The sequence below is a fragment of the Simochromis diagramma genome, unplaced genomic scaffold (assembly GCF_900408965.1).
Source record: "Simochromis diagramma unplaced genomic scaffold, fSimDia1.1 OVJJ01000302.1, whole genome shotgun sequence".
Lineage (NCBI taxonomy): Eukaryota > Metazoa > Chordata > Actinopteri > Cichliformes > Cichlidae > Simochromis > Simochromis diagramma.
In genome coordinates this window covers 1,080,572-1,105,992 of record NW_024386792.1, presented here as the reverse complement: position 1 = coordinate 1,105,992, position 25,421 = coordinate 1,080,572, and the positions used below count along the sequence as shown (strand labels likewise).

The 25,421-nt window shown below is 43.6% G+C and overlaps 2 protein-coding genes across 4 annotated transcripts; one reads left to right on the top strand and one right to left on the bottom strand.

Moving 5' to 3' along the window:
• Window positions 1-455: 455 nt before the first annotated feature.
• Window positions 456-3,139, top strand: gng13a (guanine nucleotide binding protein (G protein), gamma 13a). Its single transcript, XM_040023702.1, has 3 exons — window positions 456-723; window positions 2,516-2,620; window positions 2,729-3,139. The coding sequence occupies exons 2-3, from the start codon at window positions 2,523-2,525 to the stop codon at window positions 2,832-2,834; spliced, it is 204 nt and encodes a 67-aa protein (XP_039879636.1). The 5' UTR covers window positions 456-723; window positions 2,516-2,522; the 3' UTR covers window positions 2,835-3,139.
• chtf18 (CTF18, chromosome transmission fidelity factor 18 homolog (S. cerevisiae)) lies at window positions 3,007-17,406 on the bottom strand. Of its 3 annotated transcripts, none has more exons than XM_040023700.1 (22): window positions 17,141-17,406; window positions 14,580-14,666; window positions 14,352-14,502; window positions 13,561-13,750; window positions 13,342-13,434; window positions 12,531-12,583; window positions 11,366-11,507; window positions 11,039-11,263; window positions 10,854-10,951; window positions 10,616-10,739; window positions 10,396-10,532; window positions 10,191-10,284; window positions 10,014-10,112; window positions 9,796-9,926; window positions 9,118-9,232; window positions 8,514-8,738; window positions 8,238-8,387; window positions 7,823-7,953; window positions 6,266-6,410; window positions 6,084-6,179; window positions 4,898-4,967; window positions 3,007-3,381 (listed from the first exon to the last, which is right to left on the bottom strand). In XM_040023700.1, the coding sequence occupies exons 1-22, from the start codon at window positions 17,226-17,228 to the stop codon at window positions 3,260-3,262; spliced, it is 2,766 nt and encodes a 921-aa protein (XP_039879634.1). In that variant the 5' UTR covers window positions 17,229-17,406; the 3' UTR covers window positions 3,007-3,259. The 3 variants fall into 3 exon arrangements, with proteins under 3 accessions (XP_039879634.1, XP_039879633.1, XP_039879635.1); XM_040023699.1 differs by having other exon boundaries at window positions 14,580-14,669; window positions 17,141-17,404; XM_040023701.1 differs by lacking the exons at window positions 3,007-3,381; window positions 4,898-4,967; window positions 6,084-6,179; window positions 6,266-6,410 and adding an exon at window positions 6,447-7,415 and having other exon boundaries at window positions 14,580-14,669; window positions 17,141-17,404.
• Window positions 17,407-25,421: the final 8,015 nt, after the last annotated feature.

Here is a 25,421-nt window from a genome sequence, read left to right as displayed (position 1 = left end):
TTTGGATATTTGAAAGCACAGCTGTGCACTGGGAGGTACAGCAGGGTGACTAATTAAGAATCAGCTATTCAATCCATGCAGATGTCAGTGTCCTGGGAAAAGATGAAGCTTCCATCCACATGATGAAGGTTAAAATAAGTTTAGTGGTCAAAACAATGGCAGCATTGGAGAGGAGGAAAACGTGTTTAGATTAGAGGTCAGGTGTTTTTGATGGTCTGTACCAGAGCTGAGTAAAGAAAAAAATCAAAGTACTGTTCTGGTACTTTCTGTGGGGGCCTCGGAGGAGAAACAGACATAGCCTCCGGTCACATGAATAGAAAATGACCTCCCTGCGTGTTTTCCCTTCGGAGCGACTCATTTGCGTTTTCCCTGCCTGCGCTGAGGCTCATTGCGTGCTCGGATTTCCATACAGGTGCGTCTGCTCCGGCTCTCGTTTGACTGTCAAAGCAGGCGCTGGTGCTTTTTTTTTTTTTTTCTCTCCGCCCCCGCAAGCATCCAGCTTTACCGGGGAGGAGCGCAGAGGAGTGCCTTTACGCCGCGGAGAGCCGACACACACACACGCATATACTCACACAGCCTCCTCCCCCCACCGACTCCGTACTCATCTACCGGTGAAACGCCACCGACTCCCGGCCCTGAACGGTCCTCGCCGCCGCTGAAGCCCGGTCTGCACCCGGCAGCGCACGCACTCGAACAGCGGTCCTCTCCCCGGTAGGCCTGACGGTAAGAGCGGCTTTGTCATTCACTCGCTGTCACCACACGTTCACGACGAGGTACATTTATGTCCTTCCTTTATGAGAGGGAGGACAGAAGCTGCTGTAAAATGGGAGGAAGACCGTGATGGGGCTGTAGCATTGCCTGTAATTAAATGATGAAGGCCTATTCATGGACCAGTTGGCTGGTGGAGAAGCGCAGCAGGATGGATGCTGGTGGAGGAAACCGGCACCGGCAGCCGACCTACTTAGATCCATTAAAAAGATGAAGAGCAGGAGGAGGGAGACAGCTTCCAGTAGAGAGGGCTTAACCGATCCATGATTGAACTCTCTGGCTGTGTCTTGCTGCTGTAATGTGGCCTGGGGCAGGGTGGGGCAGGGCACAAGTAATACAAATAAGATAAGAACACGAGACCTGTTTTCTAACATTAAATATATTAAAATATCCTGAGGTGTCTTAAGAAAGAGACAAAACGCGTTTTACCCTGATTATTTACATTTAAATGGTGTAACTCGATCCTTTTTCTGGGAACAAGAGAGAGAAAAATGGAAAACAGTTCATGACCTGCTCTTCTTTTAAGAAATTCGCTCTGTAACTGTTTTTCTTTGTGCTTTCCGTCTCCACTAAACGAATCAGTTTATTCTTGCTCTAGTATAAACATTTTACATGTCAACAGGATTCAAATACAATGGATAAACCTAACAAAATGAGGAAAGCACAATTTTAATGTGGCGTCATATTTTCCCACTAGCGCTGTCCCATACTGCAAATTTTGGTATGATCCAATACCAAGTAAATACAGGGCCAGTATTGCCCATACCATTACCGATACTTTTAACCAATAAAGGCAGCTCGTGTAGGGCAGAGCAGTGTGGCATAATGTAAGAGTTGAATCATAGATTTGCCAAATTCTCCACACGTTTTAATGATCACCAAATCACTGATTTTAAACTTTCCACAATAACGCGTTAACACAACAATAACACAACTTTAAGCTTTTTATGTATTTTGAAGACCTGGAATGTAAACGTGCCCGTTGCTGAAATTTGCTCTAGGCTATAAATAAAATAGATGCGACAGTCAACACAAAGGTTGAGACATTTTTCATAGCGCATGTTTGAAGCATGTTGTCCTTAAATAAAAGAGAGAATAGAAACAAAATATCCATCCTGTTGCGCCAGTATCAATCTGATGCCAGTATCAGTGTTGGTATCGATACTATCAATATTTGGATCAATCCTCCCACCTCATTAATTAAGTTAAGGCCCTTTACTTATTTTACTTCTGATCATTTTACTGCGCAGTCTCTCTGAAACCTGCTTCTCCATTATGTACATGGACACTGCAGTATGCCTAATCCCACACAAACCATCCTTCTGGAGTCAGAGGTCAACAGCCAATAAAATCGTATTCATCCACAGCTGAAAATAGTCCACAACACGAGCGCAATTTACACCTGTTAAGAGTAATGTTTGCAAAAAGTTGTCTGTTTATTAGTTTTTTTTAAACGTGAGTTTTATTTTGAAAAATTAGAAAATAACACAACACTGGTTCTCTGTGCAGAGCTTATCCATGCAGTGAATTATGACTCAGAGCAGAAGTTACGCGAGGTGTGATGAAGCGACAACAAAAATACTCCCGCTTCAAAAAGGAGCTGGAGCACGATCAGTCGGCTGCTTTTACTTCTTTTAGCACTCTAAAATTGGCGCAGTTGCAAAACAAAAACAAGCTTTAATCATCTGTGTAGTAGAGCTGTGCTTTTTCAGTCTCTGATCTGTGTGTTTGTGTGTATACACAACAGTAGCATCATGGAGGAGTGGGACATCCCACAGATGAAGCGCGAAGTGGAAAGCCTTCAGTATCAGCTGGCAATCAACAGAGAGAAATCTTCCATCACTGTCACTGAGTGAGTCCACCTGCTGCACACACACACACTCGTTCCCTCTCTGTTCAGTACAGCGTGTGACCCGTTGCTGACCGTACGACTCTCTCTTTCTTTTATCTTTTTTTGTAGGCTGGTGAAATGGATCGAGGGATGTGTTTGTGAAGATCCATTTTTGAATCCGGAGCTCATGAGAGCCAATCCCTGGGTGGAGAAGGGCAAGTGTGTGATCCTCTAGCGGTCACACACACACACACATATACACACTCATATATATATATATATATATATAAATATATACGCACACGCACACACAATCACGGATGCATACAAACTGAAGGATGACGCACTGCACTAACTCACATGCTCGCTCACACACACGATCAGTGCTATCACCGCTTTTCTCTGGATGCTTTCTGTGGAGACGAGCGTATGTGTGAGTGTGCAGCACCGAGTAGCTTTCTAGAGGTTTGTTTTGATGAACAGCACCTTTTTATTGGCTCTTTACACTGTCAATCCAAATAAAGACTGTTTTGAATTTAACACGCATTGATTAAGATTCTTTCATATGATACAACAACAAGTGCAGGTGAGAATGAGACAGTAGCGCACGTGTGTGTGTGTGTGTGTGTGTGTGTGTGTGTGTGTGCGCGCGCGCGAGCGCTACAGCAGATCTCTGATGTAAACATTTCGTCTGACAGCGTTGGACATGCCCTCATTAAACCGGAACCACACGTCACTGTTGCCCACTGCTGTCCCCATAGATAGATCTGCTCTCTTCTCACCTGCGGAGACACAAACAGGCTTTGAATGCACTCATTCAGGTCCAAGTATTTTCATATTTGATTAAGCTGGTGGCTTTTTTCACAATGAATTAAAAAGTTCATACTTCAATTAATATAAATTTTCCAGTCCAAATTTCTTAAACCAAAGAGTTTTCTGTCATTTCAGCTCAAACCAATGACTTTTACATCAATCAATCCCACAACAGAGCTGATGCTGATCTGTTTAACTAGTTTAGCTCCAGTTTCATACTAAGGGTGAATTCTTTTTTTTTTTTTTTGGATGGAGGACTTGTGGAGGTGGAAATAAGTTATGAACATCATCAGCCTTCAACTTCCAGTGGAAAAGTTGCAGTTAGGCAGCAACACTGTTCATTTACAGTTTATTTTTAACTTGTTCTGTTAGCTCTACTTTTGGTCTCCTTCTCCTGAGGAGCTAAATGCTAACTACTTGCTAACAGTGGTGACTTCCAGTGAAAACAGCCGCCTGCTGCAGTGTAAAAACGACACTATGAGAGCAGTGAGGCTGAAGCCGCAAGTACAATAAAAATCTGATCCATCGGCGTAAATATCTGTGGCTCAACATAAAGCTCTGTAAAGACGATGAAAGCTGCAGACTGATAATCATTTAATCCATACCATCCTTTCACTCTCACACTGTTGTCACATTATTGCATAATTCAACTATGCACCCATCTAAAGTACTGATGCATACCGTTGACGCCACCAGATCCAAATTAGTGCTTCTCAGTCCTCTCCACAAACCGATCCAATCAAAATAAAAGTCTGGGAAGCATTACAGAGGATGTGGAGCTGTGCCTGTTTTAGTAAATAAATCCTGCTTTGACCTACAAATGACCACAGGTCTGCGTTTCCACCCTGATTACACTGCTCATCAATGCCCCTGATGGTGTGGTTTCAGGAGGGTTAGTGCTTTTAATGGGACTTTTTGGTCATACGGTAAATAAGACATGCACAGAGACATGTTACGGGTCCTGAGCTAACGATGATGCACTTTTCCAGAACTGCAGGAGGGGTGGAGATTGAATGTATTCAAACAGCAGTCACAGTTGCCTCCACTGACTCAAAAGCACCAGCAGGCTCAGAAATGACCCTGAAGAGTTTTATTAGCATCCAAGGACTACAACTGCTACATCTCAGGAAAATGTAGTAAACTGATTTTGAGGAATACTGGACATTATTATTAATGTACATTTTAGGAAATAAATATTAAGTATGTTTGTTTTATTGGCTGATGCATAAATATAAGGATCGCGCTGTGCAAAGTAGTTTGTTTGGCTAACAGAGATCTGATAATAAATGCAAGTGGTAACAGTGCTGGCAGTCCAGCAGCTCTGCCTGCAGACTGCAACAAAAACGCTTAATTACCAAAGTTACATAACACACATTAGTTGTTACCTCTGGTGCGTGTGGACCTGATGTGCTTCGAGGCATTAAGCATTAAAAAAAATCAGAGCAGCCTGTGTTTTCCACATTTGAGATAAATGAAGTCAGGTACCTGTGTCTGATGACGGCTGTGGTCTCTGGGGTTTAGGGGCAACAGCTCGACCAAAGAAATCCACCTCAGGCTGCAGGACGCAAACACAACAACAAAGTGATGAGAAGGATGAAGTTAAACAGGAAGTTTCAAACGCTTTGTCCTCAATAACGAGGTCAATATCAGTGAACAATCACACACACACACTCTCTCTCTCATTAGCCTAATTTCCCAGTTGTCTCCATCGGGGACTGTGACCCAGTGGCTTCTTATTAGCCTCATTCCTGCCCTCTAGAGGGAACTATTATAACTCATCTAGGCTCAGTGCAGACAGGCTGCTCCACTCTGGCTCCACCAGCAGGCACCAACTAACACCCACATGTGTGAGGAGCACAGTGACCACACCCTGAACACACAGTAGAGTCTATAACAGTAAACATGTTACCGGCAGTGGAAACTTGAGCTTTGTGTTTTTTTTCTTTTGTGCAGTGCTGCGAAAAACTAAGCACACCTCATGACTCAGTAACTTTAGCAGCAATATTGAGGTTGAAGGCATTCAGAGGAGTTTGTGTATGACTCAGTGACTACAAGGTGACCATTTCCTGTGGTTGTAAAACCGCCCCAAACCATCACCCCGCCACCACCGTGCTTAACAGCTGGTGTGAGGTATTTGTGCCAATATATTGCGTTTGGTTTCAGCCAGAAATACGTTGTTCTTCCTAATAGACAATGTTTCACCATGAAAGTGTGCCAAATGATAATCTGAGGAATTAAAGAGTAATCCCAGCGGATTATTTCAGATTTTTTTTTTATGACAACATCACCAAAACAATAGGCAAACATGTTGTGCAGCTAATGTGGGGCAATCAGAAATTAGAGAAAATTTAAGATCAGTTTTGAACAAATAAACGAAGCCTGTATGTGGTTTATAAAGCTTTCTCCTACGGTAGTGCTTCCCCTCCCCCCCGGTGTCAGCTGGTATACACTCCCACCCCCATGAACTGTATCAAAGGTTAAGAGGGGGCACTTTCAAGTTAAAAAAATAACAAATAAATTATTTAAATAAAAGAAAAAAAATAAGTGTTTTTTCTGTTTTCAGGCCAAAAATAACAACTACAAATCAGACCATATTATCAAGCAGTGTTGGTCCAGAGCAGCAGTGATTTTCCAGCAGCTAACAGCGTGTCAAAGTGTTTGTGCGCCTCACCCTGCTCTCCACTGTGGTCTGCTTGACGATGTTCTCCAGCCTCTGCTGGTGGTTCCTGCTTGCTTTAGGACCGGCGCTCTTTTTGTCCTCCGCTTTCTGCGTCACACAGACACGGCGCATTACAAACACGTCACGTTAATTAGCACGCGCGGGGCCAGGTGCTACGTGTGCCCGAGTCTCACCGGTGCTGGGTTTCGCAGCAGCATCAGTTGCTCGGCCCTCCTCATCTTCTCCTGCTCCATCTCTCTGCTGATGGTTTGTTTGGCCTGGTACGTCAGCTGGCGGCGCGGAGGCAGGCCTGGAAACCTCACCACCTCCTCGACGCGCCTGGAAACCCGCAGTAAACACAAACAAACGAGACGCTCGTTGTTTACACGCAGTAAACACAAATGCACTTGTGATGCAACTGACACTCGGCTGAACCCTGTTAGATGACGAACAATAACAAAAAGCTTCCACTTCTGGTGCCGTGGTTGTTGTTTTGGTTTTTCCCCCCAGAATCTCTCATTCTCTAAAACTTTAATCCTCTTACTGCTGATCTCTAACTCAATCCACAGACACACACTCTCACTCACAGCCCTGTGGACCAATAAATACAATAAAAGCAGTCACACGGTTCAGTCGGCTATTTATTGTGGAATAGCGTTATGTCAACCGTGTTATCATTAGCATCTACATCTGCAGATATCATCCTTAACATCTGAATCCACACAATTCAACAGCAGTTATGTAACGAACAATAAAAATGAACAACACTGGTTAAACTTCATATTACTAAAATCTAGCCGCAGGTTAATTTTAAATTCATTTTTAACCGTATTAGGACATATTAGGGATTTATAAGGACACACAGTCTTCTGCATGAAAGCAGACATCAGTTCTAGGGTTTATTTTAAATGACCTCTCCTCATCTTTCCCACTCTTCTTCCCTGCACATCTCCTCCTGCTCACAGCGTCCGACATGACCAATCACCAACTGCGGCCAAAAAGAGAGCAGTCCGATCAAATAATCTTGTCCTGCCTGAGCGCATTTGCTGTTTGTGATGTTAAATGTTTAGATCCACGGCTGCACTCTGTGCCTTTTATGCGTGAGATATCAGAGAGTGGAGTTGTGGTGCGCTTGAGAGGGCAGGTACAGAAAGGTGTAGATCAGCAGCAGCAGCAGCAGAGCCAGCACTAGAGGCAGGCCCCAGTCGTTGGTGACCAGCACTTCGTCACAGCGAGCCTGTAGAAAGGAGCCGTCCTGGGCGTCCCGCTGCTCCTCCACACGGGCCGGCATGGCTGAGGTAACAAGCTGGTTATCCCATTCTAACTGCAGCAGGCGCCGGCATCCTCAGAATCACAAAAATGAGGGTGAACATTAAGTAAAAGTCTCTCAAGTTCAAAATGCTCTTTTTCTTCTTTTATCCTTTCATTCCTCGACCTTTCAAAAGGCCACCTCGTCACTTACTGCCTACTAACCTATCTAACTTAAACCCGCCCCTCCTTCCATCCTCTCCTCCATTCACCTGCATCCAACGGTGAGGCTTTACTGCTTGCTACCCTGCTTCAACCACGACCATCACACACACACACGCCCACCAGGTGTTAAGGGGATTAATCTCTTAAGCCTCCATGCAGAGAACCACAGTGTGGACAAGAGCAGTGACCTTCAACACCCCTCAAACACACATCAGCTCTGCATGAGTCCAGTGTACAGTGGAGTCCAGCCAAGTGTGCGTACGTGTGCGTGTACTCACGGCTCCAGCATGTAGGTGTACTGTCCCTCTGGAGTGCGGTCCTGCCTGTAAGAGAGATTGTATGCCAGCATGGTGTCGATCAGCTCACGCATCTGCTCCTTCTCTCTGCTGCTGAACAGCTGTGGATTCACCTGAAAGAAGAGTAAGAAACTTTGATATCATGACCCACCCACATCTATCTAAGCAGACACAGAGGCTAAAGCCTGGCATTTCAGGTCCTACATTTACAGTGCTTTTTGTCAAATTTAATGTTTGATGTGCAAAATTTAGGTTTATAAGATCTGCACCATAAAACCATAGATTTGTTTAAAAAAAAGGCATCATCATCATTGCATTCTGCACATTTTGCACAGCTTTGGAGTTTGGGCTGAACATACAGGCATGTACCACGGTTACAATGTAAGCTTTTACATACGGGCCGTAGTTTGGGACAGATGATGTCGAGAAGCAAGGTGAGGATATCGAGGGTCAGGCTGAGCTGACTGATCCTCGCTCTGATGCTTGCTGGGGTGTCGGCCAACATGGTGGACAGAGCGTTCTTGCAGCTGAGGAGCCGGGAGGAGGCCTGGACGGGACACAATAGTGACTGATCAGCAATGATGCCTTAAAAAACAAAAAACAAAAACGTGTTCTTCTCCTTTTATCACTTTTCCTTCGCACTGCTGCACAGGTGTGTGTAGGAGAGTCGTACCTCGTGCTGGCTGTGGGGATAGCTGATGCGGGGCACGTTCGTGTGGGCAAACAGGAAGTGAAATGTGATGGAAAGGAAGGGCAGGTATTTCATCAGAGAGAAGTTCTGCCCGTGCAGAATCACGTGGCTCAGCTTGTCTGAGAAGGCCAGCCAATCCAGCGCCTCGCACGCGCTCTGGAGGTTTGGGTCCCTCACACGCATGGACAGATAATTATCATACAGACCCTGAGGAAAAGAGATGTAACGCAACATTACACAGTGAACCATGAACTACTTTATATTCTGGAAACTTCCACATGAGTCAGTGCTCCTCCTCAGCTTTTCTGTACTGCTCATATTAAGCACGGTTAAAGTTTCAAACATTGAGGTCAGCGTGAGTTAAGAAATCCCTGTGAGCCAAAAACTCAGAAGCCCCACCCACCTCCTTTTCAAACCTTCTGTTTATGACAAGCAACCAATCAGAAGAGAGTCGGCTTAAAGGTGCAAGAGTTAAAGAAGCTAGTTTCAGACAATCGATGAGCTGAGGAGCGGCGTGAGGGCCCGATATAAGATAACAAGCAACTTGAAATGAGCAGAGCAGGTCCCATAGAGTTTCCTGTATTACCTGAGAAACCTTTTCATATTCTCCACTAGACGAAGCCAGATGCAAGATATGCTGGAACCTGTGAGCTCCACTTCCCGAACCCGGTCCGTCCTCAAACCCCTCACCGACACGTTTCCTGAAAATAATGAATATTTATCAGTAATTTGCAACATATGGTCCTCTACACACCTCAAACACCTGCTGTACCTTTTATTTGTGCCAAAGATTTAACATTACCTTAGGACTGTTTACGATGCTCTGGCGGTCGTTTGTTTTTTAGGCAATTCAGTTTTATTTATATAACACCAGCCACCTCAAGGTGCTTTATATTGTAAGGTAGAGACCCTGCAATCAAATGACCGCCTGTGAGTAAGCACTTGGCAAGAGTGGGAAGGAAAAACTCCCTTTTAGCAGGAAGAAACCTCTGGCAGAATCAGGCTCAGGGAGGGAAAAGAAAAGACACAGTGACTCGTTTCAAGGCTTCCTACGACTTTCACCTGCTTCAACTGAAGACTTTAAAAGACATTTTAATACTAAGCTCAGTTCATATGCGCTATGATTATCTTCAAGGTTTATCTATTTATTTAGTGATATTTGCATAATTTTCACACCCATAGGTGTGAATTGTCGTCTCTCTCTCTCTCTCTCTGTGTTAGCCATGTGACAGACTGCTGGCCTGTCTCGGGGAACTCGCCGTACCGTTTTGTACGTGGTAACTGGAAGATTTCCTGCCACAGATGGAACAAGCCTTTGTTCTGGTCCTTCTGCCCCACAGAGATGCTCTGAATCGTCTTGCTGTCCAGCTGCTTGACGCCACGACTATGAAGGAACTGGACAGAAGCACAAACACGTTTACACCGAATTCTTCACACTGGCTGTGCATCTGCCGGGCTTTCCTTCTCAGCCGCGCCACCCACCTGCAGCGTGTTGATGCAGGACCGGATGTCATTGTCGGTCTTCTCGCACAGTGACATCAGGGTGCCGGTGTCTGCCTTCAGCCCCTGGCGGAGTGAGATCTGCAAACAGCGATTTCGTTTAAACAAGGATCAGCAGCGCGTGTCGAGATGTGTGCGTGCATCTGTGACTATGCTGACCTCTGCCAGTCTCTGTGCCAGGCGGGAAGGCTGAGTCTGTGGGAAAGCCAGGAGGAAAGCCTGCTGCCTGAGAGGCCGGAGAGCTGGGACATAACTTAAAAAGAAACAGATGACTTTAAAACGATAAAGAAGTAAAAATAAAGTAAAAACAAATAACAGGTATTCACAGTTCCCACTCTGCTGTTAATGCCACAGTTTCTCTTACAGGTCGTTACAGATGCAGATGATTGGTCGCAGTAAGATGGACTCCCTCTTCTTCTTCTTCTTCGCCGTCTCCACGCCAGCCTCACCCCCGTGTCCGTCTTTCCTGTTCAGAACTGCCAGCAGTATGTTGATGGCGGCCTGCGGAGCACATCAAAGGGCAAAGCATTAAGAACGGCTGCGGTCAATTAGCTGCTCTTTACCAATTTAAAGCAGGAGTGTACCGCAGGTGCTCCGTCAATCTCATCGATAATGAGGCAGTTCGGCCTCTCATTGGCTCCCAAAACGGACTTCATCTGTGTCGCTGTGTCGATGCGTTTCTGGAACACCTCGGCGCTGCGATCGTCACTGCACAAACATCAACAACGCCAAGTGAGGTTGTGAAGGAGGAGGATGACAGTAAACCTGCCTTCTCCATGATTTACTGCCACTATCTGCTCACTTATTATTATTGTGCCTAACCTGGCATTGATTTCAACCACGTTGTACCCAGCATGCTTTGCAATGACATGAGCCAGGGTGGTCTTCCCCAAACCTGGAGGACCGGATAGCAACGCCACCTGGAGAGAGGCCAAAATAAATCACACCGTGTGTAAAAGCCAGGTAATCAAATGCAAACAGATGTGACAGATGTGCAGCTTTTAGACCTTAAATTTGGGTCGTTTGTACTGGTCCAGTTCGGCCTCCAGCAGCTCCTCGGTCACCTCAATCTTGCTCTTGAAGCGATTTTGATTCTGATTTCCTTGATTGGGTTTAAATGCGTTCTGATTGGCAGCCTGTCTGTCGGATCGGGCAGGGCGGGACTTCCTCTCTCTTCCAAACACTACGGTATCCCACAGCTTCAGCCACTTGAGCAGACAGCGGTTGGTGAACTGAACGACACAAGACGCGCCACATCAACAAGCCGCCTCCACAAAGACTTTAGAATAAGCCTTCCTCCTTAAAGTCACACAGAAACACTGCACATCACTTACATCGTCGCTGAGCAGCTCTGTGTAGTGACGCGGTGAAAATCTGTCCACCCACAGCCGAGATGCTCGGCCCTCTGTGTCCTCTGGATCCTCGTTTTCTTCATCTTCTGGGTTTTCAGACTCAACTAACGCGTCGTTTACACTGCTGGAATGTGACATAAACACAAAAACACAGTTAAAACTCCTGCTCGTGTATGTAAACTCAGTCTTGATGTGTCTCACTGTGTCATAGTCTCCAGTGTCCTGAGCTTTTCCTAGTGTCAGTTTGTGTTTTGTACCTTTCCTGAAAAAACCATCTGCTTTACTTTTTCCCCTGCTTTTCTGAATTTTCTGTTTTGATGGTCCCTGCCCTCTGAAAATGACGTGGTTCTCTTGGCCTCATCAGGTGGTGACCTCCAGCTTGCACTAGGGTGGTTTGAAAATGAGTGTGAAGCGGCCGGGGCGAAAATCAGCACCTCCACGTCAGAAAGCTGGTGATTTAGTGGTCGTTCTCTGTTGCTGCCCTCACCTACAGACTTTGGGTAGTGACCAAAAGAATGAGATTGTGGATATTAGAGGGGGAAATGAGCTTCTTCCAACAGGTGGCTTGATGCTCCCTTAGAGATGGGGTGAGGAGTTCAGTTGTACAGGTCAAAGCAGAGTGGTTACTCCTCCGCATCAAAAGGAGCCTGTTGATGTGGTTTGGGTATATCAGACTGTGAGAAGACCTCGGGCCAGAGCCAGGACAGGCTAGAGAAATGATGTCTCTTGGTTTCCCCCCAGGCGAGCTGGAAGAGGTGGCTGGGGAGACTGATACTCCCGTGCCCCAAATAAGCGGCAGATAATGGATGGATGGATCACACAGCACTTATTCTGTGCACTTCAACCACTCCATCTACCTCATATCCCACGACCCATATAGAATCACAAACTACATAACGTGCTTGTGTTTGGACTGTGGGAGAAAGGCTGAGGAAACCCACTCAGGGACATACATCAGCTGGGATGTAAACCAAGAACTTGCTGTGAGGCGACACCGCTAACCACTCCAACACTCACGCCATCTTATCAGTCTCAGCTGTTGTGATGTTTTCTGTTTTTGTTATTTTACAACCAGCCCAGTCTGTGTCCTCTTCTGAGCCCCACGTGAGTGTGTTGATGTCTGTGAGTGAAACAGGAAGTGAGTTACCTGGCTAACAGCTCTGTAAGACGCTGCGATTCCTCCACAACCTGTTGGTGGCGCTGCAAGATTTCAAAGGAACACGAGACATTGATGTGACTTTACAATAATTGTATGTTCTGCTATTAATGTAAGGGCTACAGCGCCTACATTATATCACACATTTTCAAATGAATTATATTTATAGGCTTTTGTCACACTGGAAATCTAAGCGCTCTTATTCTTAGATCTTCCAAAATGAGACGAGCAGATGAAAAGTCCCTCTATTACGTGCTGTAGCTATGAGAGCTGTACATGTAGAAAAACTGCTAACTAAGCTACTCTTCTATATCTCCCAGTCCTTCAACTTAGCCCCTGTTGTGCAGAATAAAAAAGTTAACGATGACAAAGTGAAGCAGAGCGTTAAAAAGCATGAAAGCTGTCCACTGAAGCTGCGCTTTGTGTTCTTCATTCATGCTTCTTTGAGCTTTGAGGAAAGCTGATGCTGCGACAACTGAATATGTGAAGATTATTTCTTGGGTTTCTTCATCTTCTTATTAGCATTTAGCCATTAGATTAACACAGAACACTAGCCAATCAGAGTTAGGGTCGGGACTTCGTGGTTTCTGTAAGTAGCGTGATGATGAGATTTCTTAATTTGCTTTTAAGTTTATACTTTAAGCACATCTAAGGTCATCTTTGAGGTCAATATTAATTCTATTAATAGATTTCAATATAAATCCACATTTTTTTTAAATGAACACAATTTTAGTGGATAAAAAATATTCTTGGTAGATGCACTTTTTAACACTGGGTGCAGGGAAGGTAATGAGTCACTCACCCTGTCTGCTTCTTGCTCTCTCAGCAGTCCTATGGGCACTGCCAGCAGCCCCAGTCCACCCTGGGAGTTTGGTACTATTCTGGAGTCTGCTGTCTGAAGAGACACATGGAAATGTAGAGAGAAATAGAAATATTAACCAAACTCTGGAAGCTGCAGCTGCTGCACATGCTGCCTGAGCGACATTCAGCCTCACGGATAAATAACCGGGGGGCGTTTAACCTTTGTCTCTGCGTTCTCTTTCTGTCGGAGGTAGACCCGATTCCCAGACGAGTCCGTCACGCTGATGTAGTCTCCCTCTAAAGGAGGTCGCTTCAGCACACGCAGGGATGCCGGCGCCGCTGTGGGAGGTCGCTGTGGAGTCAGTGGAATCTCAGCAAAGCCGCTGATATCCAGCACAGCAGGGGTAGAGCTGGAACACAAAACATGTTCAGAAGTCTCAGATTTATATTAAAGGCTGAAATTACGCTTTTGTACAACTATGATTTTAAAATAACAATTTTATCGTGCAGGTTATCGTTATGCCCATCTCCACGTACAATAATCCCATCAAGGACAAAAACAGAAACTGCTTAAATATGATGGAAAAAAGACGACTGCATTCAGCACCAGCTACATCTGCTCCTCAGGCACCTGTTCGCCGCTGTGCCCCCAGCAATACTCGCCACTTTGCTTCAAATGACTGTCATGTATTGTTTTTAAGTGCATCTTACTTGTGTGTGAGTTTCTGCATTAAAATGTATTTCCGCTAGAAATGTTTGGGATTTTTAGGAACATCTTTTTGCTCCGGTATCAATTGAAAGAGATGCAGATGAATGCTAATATAATACATGTCCATTATTGATCTCAATACAATAGTTCAATAAAATCGCCACAATATAACAAAGCAAATGAGCTCAATAAGTAAAAATCAAGGTAAAAATAAAACATAAATAAATAAAACACATTGAAGGTGTCTCTGAGTAAAACAGGTCAAATTCAGTGATGCTAAACAAATCATTTTAAAAAACTACCTGATGGCGTGAGAGGGCTCATAGTGCTCTGGAGAGGATGGCGGTGTGATGTCATCACTCAGTGAAGGGACTTTGCTCTCTTGAACTTGTGCTGCGTTGAACAGTCGCTTGACCACACCGACGTCCTGCTTCTGTCGCTTTGCCTTTGGAGCTGAAAGAGGCAGGCTTAGATTAAAGCTGCAAATTAGACAGGTGTAAAATACAGGTGCACCCCGAGGGTGAACTCACTGATGGGCTGATCGTCCAGCAGGTGCTCTATATCCGAGATGTCGTCTCCTGGACCCTGACTGTGGCGTTTCCCCGGCTTGCAAGTTTCTTCTACGATGTCAAAGCACACATAAAATCATACATTAATTACTTCCTGGAGACTTAACCCTAACTTTATCTATCTTAACTTTATCACCACCATCCTCCTGAACCTGACCGATTTGCTATCAGACCAGTATGGCTGTTTGCTGATCAGCTGACAAATGAAGAGGATGAAGAAGTGGGAGAAACACCCTTCAACCATGTTATAGGTGCTGAAGTTGCAAAGTCTGTCCTCAGAGGGCGCTCTGCAACTTCCCTGTTCCCAGCATGTTTATATAGCCACAACCAGCCAGCTGAGCAGTCCGTCTTTATTGGGTCACGGGGGTTGGAGACAGAGAGCACTCACATGTACAATTTAAAATGAACCAAACTGCATGTCTTTGGACTTTGTCAACCAGTTCTCGTGTTATCGCATTTCAGAATTTATTTTATATTCTACTCTGGTTTATAAACATAACAATACATACAAATAATACAGTTTGACAAAGGGTTAGGTATTGTATATAGCTATAAATAAGTATGAATGAATGATATCAGAATCACGAACAACTGTACCACTGTGTGGTAAATGATTACTTTAAACTCTTCTCATTTATATGGGGAATTATTAGGGATAATAATGGAGCAGATTACATACAATTTCTGATGTGTGGAGCCTGTTTCATCAGAATAGACAAAGGACTAAACAAAGAAGTCTTATTCAAATACCACGTAGTATGTATAATCATGGAGTTCACACACCCTTTGAGAGAATAATAAACCAAACAGAGACAAAAGTCAGCATTTGCTTGGATGTATAGTCCTGAACAGAACAGCACCATCAGTGAGGTGTCAGAGGGGTCCGAATTAGTTTTGCTGGATGATGATAACGTTAACTTCACTTGATTTATCTGGTGTTGCTAGTCCGGTTTCCTTTGCAGTTATCTGCTGGTGTAGGAGCATCTGAAACTGTGACACCAAGAAACTGAATAGGCTGACTGGGAAGGCCAAGGCTGTGCTGGGGAGTCACTGGTCTGGCTGAAATGACCAAAATGCATAAGAAAAAGAGCATTCAGGCCCCTTTTTTCCTTCGTTTTTCATAGCATAGCTTCAACAAAGTGATGGAAACATTCCTTAGAGATTTTGGTCCATATTGACATGAAAGCATCGCAGTTGCTGCAGATTTGTCAGCTGTAGATCGATGATGAGAATCTCGTGTTCCACCACAAGCTATTGGATTGCAGAGAGGCCATTCGAATGCAGAGAACTTGCTGTCATGTTCAAGAAACCGGTTTGAGAGCATCTGTGCTTTTGTGGTAAGTTGTGTTATCTTGCCAGGAGCAGACATCAGATGATGCGCATACCATAGTCATAAAGGGATGGACATGGTCAGCAACAACACTCTGATTCGCTGTGGTGTTTAAATTATACTCAGAAGTATGCCAAGAAAATATACCACACTACATTTCACATTCACCAGCCTTAATCATGGATGGATCTATGTTTGTCTATGTTTATGAGTCTGGCCCTATAATTTGAACACAGCAACTGAAGTCACAGCAGAGAACATTTTTCCAGTCTTCTACTCTCCAGTTATGATGAGCCCGTGTGAAGTGCAGCCTCATTTTCCCGTTATTAGTTCACAGAAGTGAAGTCTGCTGTAGCACATCTGCATCGAGGTTTGATGCAGGTGTGCAGAGACTCTCTTCTGCATACCTTGTTGTAATAAGTTGTTATTGTTATCTTCCTATCAGCTCAGAGCAGTCTGCCCCTTCTCCTCTGACATCAAAAAGGCACAGAGAAAACTGCCACTGGGTATTTTCTCTTTTTTGGGCCATTCTCTGTAAACCCTAAATATGGCTGATCAGATCAGCAGTTTCTGAAATACATGCCCTTGTTTACATGCCTAAATGTATTCAATTGATACGACGTGACTAGCTGGTTAGATATGTGTGTTCGCATATCTACACATATACTGTATATTAATAACCTATTTTTTACTTTTATAAAGTCACAGCTACACATATCTAGATGTGTGCGTTCACATATCTACATATACGGGTGAGTGTAGAATCACTGCCTCTAAATCTTATTTGCAAACTCTACTTTTTATTGCACCTGTACAGATATCTCAAACTCTATTTTCCTATACAGATATCTCAAACTCTATTTTCCTTATATTTATTATTTTTCTTTATCTTGTGCTATTATGTTGTAGCTTGAATGTATGCACTTCTATTTCTTTTTATTCTACCCGGAGTCTGTTTTTGTTGCGTTTTGCTCGATCCGAACTCACTGACACAGCTTTCCCAAAGATCCTGAAAGCCATTTAAACGCACCTCAAGAGCCGCACTGTTCAAAAGCAAAGCAGCCCTAAATTAAGTCTACTCCTAAACAAAAACTCCACTTTTCTACGACGGTTTCCGAGAAGTAGCTCGGCGATTTAACAGTTGAACCATAGGCTAGCTACCCTTTTGGTAACTTGAGTGTTTTGGACTCACCCTCCATCTCAGCCAGCACCTCCAGCTCGTCGGCAAACTGCTCCTCGAAGTCGTCCTGTACCTCGAACAGTTCATCATATTCGTCCATTTTGCCTGGTCCGATAAAACCCGAGACACGGCAGCTAAATAATCAGGAAAAATGTATTTCCCCCGACAACTTCTTTCTCAGCTTCGACAGTAGCTTTGGCACAGTCGAGTTCCCGGCAAATTTTTTGTTGTGAAGTATTACATCCGGGTAACTCCGTTGCCCTCACTCCTGATTGGCTATCGCAGTTCTTTCCTATTTCCCGTCATGCACTACTTAGCTAAATGATCTGAATAACTGAAAAAAATGCAGGCGACATTTCCCTGTAAACAGTGCGACTAAATGTGTGCCAAGCTGTCTCCCTTAAAGCAGAATCGTTTCAATTTCAAATAGATAAACTTTGTTTCTGCTTGTTTGACCAGAGGGTGGCGCTGTCACTTCTCTTTAGTGACATAGCTCGGATGTGTTCATTTCCTGCCGGATTCAAATCATATTTTTTTGCGCATATACCTTTGAAGTTGCTTTTTTGACATTTTAATTTGGATTAATTTGGAACGTTTTCTCTTGAGATAACATCAATTAACTCTGCACATATTTAGTTAAAATGCCGTCAAACTTGCAAGTATTCCAATAAAATGCACTAGTGTTGACATCAAAGTCTATCTCCCAGCCCTAGAGAAGATTTTCTTTTTTCATTACTATATTATTAATGTTGTTGACACAGACCTCTATGCACACCAGTTATTCTTATCGCTTTTACCAATACCACATATGATGTTGCACATCATATGTGGTATTGGTAAATTAATAAGTTATTGGTAAATTAATAAGTTATTTTTAATTTTATAAGGTCATATTTCCACTGTAAACAATGCACTGTACTGTTAAAACTCATGAAACACAAGTTATAACATCCACATATGTGAATATTACAAATAATAGACCTTCTGATATCTTCTTATATATTTTTTCTATGCGTTTTCTCAGTTTGCTGCTTTTTACCACCAAAAGCTTGAAACAAACTGCAAACAAATTTACATCAAGTGGAAACTTAATTAAGTGATATTTTCTTAAAACGTGACTGGTGGGCTTTCTGTTACCTGTTGCTGTGTGTTTTGCGAGTGTGAGAGTGGGGTTTTGTGTGGCTCTGTGTGAGAGAGAGATTAATGATGATGGTGTGCGTGACGTCAGGCCGTCTCCATCATCGCCATCTGCTCCTTATAGCGGACAAACACCGGCCAGCGGCTTGTGTGTGACACTGAGTTAATTTCACATCAGGGAGCACAAAAGCAAGACCGATAAACTCTCCCTGACACCCACTCTTGGACTTCTCCATCCTTTCATGCTGTCACCGATGAAAAATGTACAGGTGTGCTCAGAGAAAAGGCTTTTTCACTGTGAGGCCAGCAAAAGCAAACATGTCAGAAAGCATAGCTACAAACAAGTGTGTGAAACAGTAAAGGTCAGAACTCTTCATACAGCGCTGGCTTTATATGGATGAAATATCCAAACTGATGATGACTGATGAAAGAAAGGTAGAGAAAAATAAACACTAAAATTGAAAAATACATGTATTTGAGAAAAAATAGAGCTTTTAAAAACTGCAGTCAGGTCCGTATGATTTTTGAAAATTAAACATCTTTTCTCTAAACCACCTCAGTAGAGTTTATGTAGTTAATCAAAGATGTACAGACTAACACAATTTGACTGATAATTTGATTGTTTTTCATTCTTGGATGAAGTCTCACCATAAACTGTTTCCTTCACTTATCATACCTCCAGATCTATTTTATTTCACACGCTCTTTGTCTTTCCACATCATTCATCATAATTTAGTTGTCTTCTGTGGTCTTTCGGGCGTTCTTGGTGCTGCAGAGCTGACCGCTGCATTCCTTCTTTTTGAAAATGAACCAGATAGTTGATTTGGTCACTTGTAAAGTTTTTGTCATCTATTTTTCGTTTGGTTCATTTTGGATTTTAAACCTAACGATGCCTGCTTCACTTGCATCAACGTCTCTCTGGACCTCACATCAAGAATTCCAGTAAACAGCTACCAAATGCAAGTTCTGCTTTTTGTATCAACTCTTTCTATATACTTAATGTATCATGAATTAGCAAAAGAGCAGATTTCACCTGGCCATTAAGCTGTTTCTCAGTCAATTGTCCCATTAAGTTTCAGCCTCTGAAAATGGGGACTGTGAATTAAAAACACCTGTAATTCCTAAACTTCAGGCACATCTCGATCGACTAATCTAAAATCCGCTGTGGTGGTGTACAGAGGCAAGATTATAAAATATGTGCTACTGTTCAGATATGAATGGCAAATGATTCTCATATAGTGCTTTTATACTCTACCTGAAAAGTCTACCTGAGCAATCAAAGCACTTTATACAACTTTCCTGGTTCGTACAAGCACTTTGTTGTCTACCTAAGGGTTTTCTCACACGTTCATATTCTCATGTGCGATGACCTATTTCAGCATCTTGCCCCCGGATATTTGGCGTGCAGACTCGACCTGCTCTACCTCCTGAGCTATAACCACCTGATGTCTGCATTTATGTACCCAGTATAAATAAATAAATGACAGCACAGTGGAGAGCAGACAGGAAGAGACAGAATGGCGAGGACATACAGCAGAGGGCTGCAGGTCAAAGTCAAATCCGGGCCGCTGCATTCAGCCTTTAGTGACATATGGTTTCCTGCTCACACTGTTAGCTAAACTGGTGCCACTTAAAATTTAAGCCTAAATACATTTTTACAATCTCATGACCTGCACAATGAGGCAAATCCTTTTTTTCTTCTTCATTTTATCCATTTGTTAAGATCTCATACTCAAAATAATTTATGTAAAAAGGAAAATACAAATTTTACACACATTAAAAAAATGTTTGTGTGAATGAGTTTTTACAGACTGTAGCACAGGCAGATTTTACAGCAGCAATTTTGCCATGAAGTAACAGGTAAGCATTAATTAGGGGTCTGATATGAAAGCATCCAGGTGTGTGAACTATACTATAGACAGAATAAACTAAACTACTACTATTCATCAGAATAGCTGCTGTAGGAAGGATGCTCTATATTTATTATCCATTTGTGGCACTTTTCCAGCATTTCCAGCATCTTCTTTTGTAAAGAAAGCCCTCTATGGTGTCTTATTTACTGTATCACCTCCTGAAGATATCAGGATGAAACCATAAACAGCTCAGACATGTTCTCACACACTTCCACTGACCCTGCTTAGCACTTCCCAGAACAGATTTTTGTGTGTTTAGACGCTAATGATTATAAACTTGTCATCGGCAATGATTGACCATCTGTGTGTGTGTGTGTGTCACCGTGGACTCTGATTTACATCAGTACTTCCCTGCTCGCACACACTGTGCACTCCATTATCCCCTAGCAGAGTGTGTATGTCAGCACTTCAGGTGCCACATTAAGGTGATGTGTTTAATCATCAGTTCAGCCACTGGTCTGCCCTCTTCACACGCAGATGTAACAGTGTGCCTCGAGATGTTTTGGTAGCAGACCAGTCAGCTCGCAGGCGAGGGCCAGGTGTGTGTGTTTGACGGCGTGAGTGCGTTGGATGGGAAGTGAGCATTTAAAGGCAAGGGTTTGCAGATTTTTAGGGTGTGTATCATCTTCTTCTCGAGTTTATGGTGTTTGCAAAGTTCCAGCGTCAGATGAGAATCTAATCGCAGAGGCGGACAGGTGTGTGTGGCCGCAGGGAACCTTTCGACAGTGCCGCGAACGCTCAGGATGTCTAACTCCACCATCAGCTTCTACGCCCTGTCACAGTCTTTCAGCTTCTCAGACATCATTGTCATTGCGACCTACTTTCTTCTCAACCTCGCTGTTGGCATCTGGGTAAGAATCGAGAGGGGTGAATGAATGTGTGCCGTTCTACTAATTCAGCTCGTTTTGGATGTTTGTGCAAATCAGTTTGTGTGTCAGTCCTCATGCAGGGTGAGCAGAAACACACTGAGTGGATATTTCTTGGCTGGGAGGGACATGGCCTGGTGGCCGGTGAGTCCATCTGACATTAACTGTGGAAATAAAGCGTGATCTAACAGTGAAGGCTCTGTGACCCTGCAATAAGTTGATTTTAGTTTTCACAGATGGTAAAAGTGATAGATGTAGGCTACACTGACTTTAGGAGATACACAACTTTCTGGGTAGATTTGTTCTGTGAATCAAGCATCAGTAAACAATTGTATGGTTCTTACAGGCACTTAAAAGGATGGACTTTTGTGTGTGGGGATGGGGGGATAGAAAAATGTAGAAATCAATTCTCCTTGTTTTACTAAAATTCAGCCACCCCTTACAGCTAAAACTGTAAGGCCAAGCTGGGTTCTGAACTTAAGAGAGACTTGGTAGACTTATGCTTAACGGAAACTGTTTCTCATTAAGTAAATAACAATGTGATGATAAACACTGACGTTAATGAGGCTACATGAGAAATGAAAGAAGACGAATGCTACAGTTGCAGGTTTAAAAAAAGAAACTTTTTGAACCCTTTGAGAAGATTTTCCATCATTATGAGCGCAAGCATCAAGTCCACAAACTCTGCATGTAGGTCAGGTGTTTGCAGCAGAGTATTTCTGCAGTATTTCAGTAAAACCTCCAAACCTTTTCTTCTGTCTTGCACAGATTGGATCGTCTCTCTTTGCCAGTTCAGAGGGCTCGGGTCTGTTCATCGGTCTGGCGGGGACGGGAGCTGCCGGAGGCATCGCTGTCACCGGCTTTGAATGGAATGTGAGAAACACAAAACTGCAGTCAGAGAAACATGCGTGCTCATCAAAACAATACGAGATGCTGTTTTGTTGTATCTGTTAATGGTGATTAAATGCATTGTGGCATGGAATGAAGCAGAACAAGCCTGCTAATCCTTCGACAACTTGTCTCTTTTGTGGTGTGCTGACTAGACAAAAGGGGGGGGGGGGGGGGGGGCATATGACATTTGCAGCTAAATAAAAATAACATCACTTGCAATTACCTGCTTTACAACAGAAAGTTTACCTAATATGAACATGGCTGTCTAGACCACAAAAGTTTGTCATTTCAATGTCTTCCTTTCTTCAGCTGTAACAGGCAGCTTACAGCAGGGGGCAGCAGCAGCATAGCTGTCCTATGTGGACGCAGAGCATGCGTCTTAAATAAAGAGACCTGTGAGCTGACTCTGGCGGATTTCTCATTAAACCCCTCTGTTTTCTATCTGACCCCTTCTCCCCAGGCCACCTATGTGTTGCTGGCTCTAGCCTGGGTATTTGTGCCTGTCTACATCTCCTCAGGGGTTGGTCGGCACACACAAACACACACACTGCACACACACTCACACAGGTACCCATCTGCTTGTTCAGGCTGGTTCTGCAGGTACATTTTGGTGCCAGGAGGCTTTTCCCCAACAAGGATTCCTTGTAAATTCCCCAGCAGGGTGTTACTGCACAGCACTCACACACACACACACACACACACACACACATCTTAGTACTCATTTTATTGTTTGTTGGCACATATATTTAAAAAAATAAAGTCGTAAATACAGTTGTGAACATACTAAACTTCTTCATAGTCGGTATCTTGAATCAATCCAGAGTTTTCTTAAGGAAATAGGTCACTGGACATAACTCGCATTTTTTTCCTCCCCTTTGGGTTATTTATCCAGCCACATCAGGGGTGTCAAACATAAGGTACAGGGACCAGAACTGGTCGGGAAAGATGGCCCACTGGACAGCTTTGGAAAATGTTATGGCGTGCATAGATTTTGACCTGTGAGCTGTCTTCTCATAAGTTTGACAGCTTTTCCTACTGATCCTACAACCTCCCACAGAAATGTCTGTTTCTGCAGTAGTTAAAAAAGGCAGTAAAATAGACATTTTTATAATTACAGGGCAGTCTGGCCAATGGACTACCAGCACCTTTTCTGTAATTTGCACATTTATCACATAGTTTCACTGGTCAGACCCACTGCAGATCAAAGTGAGCTGTGTATGGTCAGTGGTATAAATAGACTTTGATCTTATTGATGTACCCGTCCTTTTTTTGTGCAAGTCATTCAGGTTTTGTCCCCCCCGCACATCTTGTGATGCAATTTCACAGAAAAGGGAAGCTTGCAGCTGAGAGCAAACATCAGTAGTGTTTACTTCCTGTCACATGCACAAATGTTTTCTCCCAGACAGCTCACACTTTCTTCTACAGACTGATATTGCATTATCACTGAAAAATAATCAAAATGGCAATATGAGACTATCAGGCCATGAAGAAAAATATATACATTTTGTAGCTTTTGGGATAAATTGTCTCTTTAAGTATGCCTCCTCCGTGTAGCTGTGGCACGTTGAAGATGTTGAACTGTCTTGTGTCCAGATCGTGACCATGCCAGAGTATCTGGGACGTCGCTTTGGAGGAGAGAGGATCAGAACCTACCTGGCTGTCCTCTCGCTGATGTTGTCCGTCTTCACAAAGATTTCAGTATGACTATGTGGCACAAACACACCTACATACAACCCCATCTGACTGCACAAGTGTCTCAGATGTGAGATCATTTGTTTGCCAACATCGCTGACTGGCATGTTTCTCTCACCAGACTGACCTGTACTCTGGAGCCTTGTTTGTTCAGGTGTGTCTCGGATGGAACCTGTACCTGTCTACCGTCCTCATGCTGGTGGTCACTGCGCTCTACACCATTGCAGGTAGATGTGAAAGTGCATTACAGTTTGCGTTTTTTGCTCTTTTAAAGAATTTCAACAATTCGGATGAACGTTAATTCTAATATTTTATTATGCAAACAGAAATCCCAGAGACAAACATATTGCATATTTTGGAAGGTAAGACTCGGCACTTGTTTGTTTCTTTGCGCAAATAAAATCTCTGTTTTTCAGGTGGTCTCGCTGCTGTCATTTACACAGACACCCTCCAGACATTTATCATGCTCGTTGGTGCAATTATCCTAACAGTTACTGGTATGTGCTGTTTCATAAACACAAAGTATTGCAGGGCCAATTTGCAGAATCAATATCAATCAATAATCGTTCAACAGCAGCAATAAATGTGCATCCACAGCTTTCAATGAGATTGGTGGCTACAGCCAGCTGGCCGAGCGGTACAGCAGAGCGATACCCAGTAAAATTATTCCCAACAGTACCTGCCATCTGCCACGGCAGGACGCCATGCACCTGTTCAGAGACGCCGTCACCGGAGACCTTCCCTGGCCCGGGATGACTCTGGGGCTCACCATACTGGCCACATGGTACTGGTGTACCGACCAGGTAAGTCTGGAAGGACGAAATTCAAATACTCGAGGTGTGAGGATCGATCTATATACTGGTACTGGTATCAGATTGATACTTTATTTGTATCTTCTGAGTACAGAATTGTTGCTTTTTTTAAGAATTTTTTTTTCACCTCAAACACGCATGAAAAATGTCCGAGCCTTTTTGTGTTGACTGACATTATTCAGGCAGGTGTTTTTGTTCCTCATAGATCCCTTGTGAGTTCCACAGAGAAGCATTTGTGAAATGCCATTGTCGTGTTTGCTGAGGAATTTTACATTCTTTTTGTTGTCTTTTTAGTCTTGGCGGGGCTGTCAAACACTTGTCATGAAGTCACTTCATGCTGTTTCCCAGTTGTGCTCAAAGATCTGCATTCTGAAGCACATTTCTTTTACAAACCTCAGTGTGTTTGGCTCTATTTATCCTTTCTAGCACGCTGACTAATCTCAAGATTGAGGCACTGAAAAGCACGTCTATACTAGGATGCTGCTGTCATGTTTCACTGTTCCCGCACTTCACCATAAGAAAAGCATTAGACAGGCGCTGAGCAGTGGAGACTGCAAGTTTTGTTTCAACGCACTGCCATGGCCTCCACGTTTCCGTTGAGTAACTAAATTATCAAGGTCTACACACATTGCAAAGGATGTTTCTGATGACAGTTTGGTCTGCCATAGCACAGGGTCTGAATACTTATAATACTAAATAGTTTTTTAAAGAAATCTGAGAACATGTTTATCTGCTTTAACTGTGGGTCATGGAGGACTTTGAAGCTGGACTATGTTTGGAGAGCCGCTCCAAGAAGCTGAATTCCATTCTGGTCAATATTAATTTGATCTCTTTATGAGCCACAACAGTCCCAGTTTCTTATGCGGCACTTTGGAAACTAGACTTTGTTCCGCTAGTGTCACTGCATCCTCAAACCTCTGCAAAAAGAATAAAGGCTGGGCTCTGCCGTGTTGCCCAGATGCTGATTGCAAGCCAAACCTCA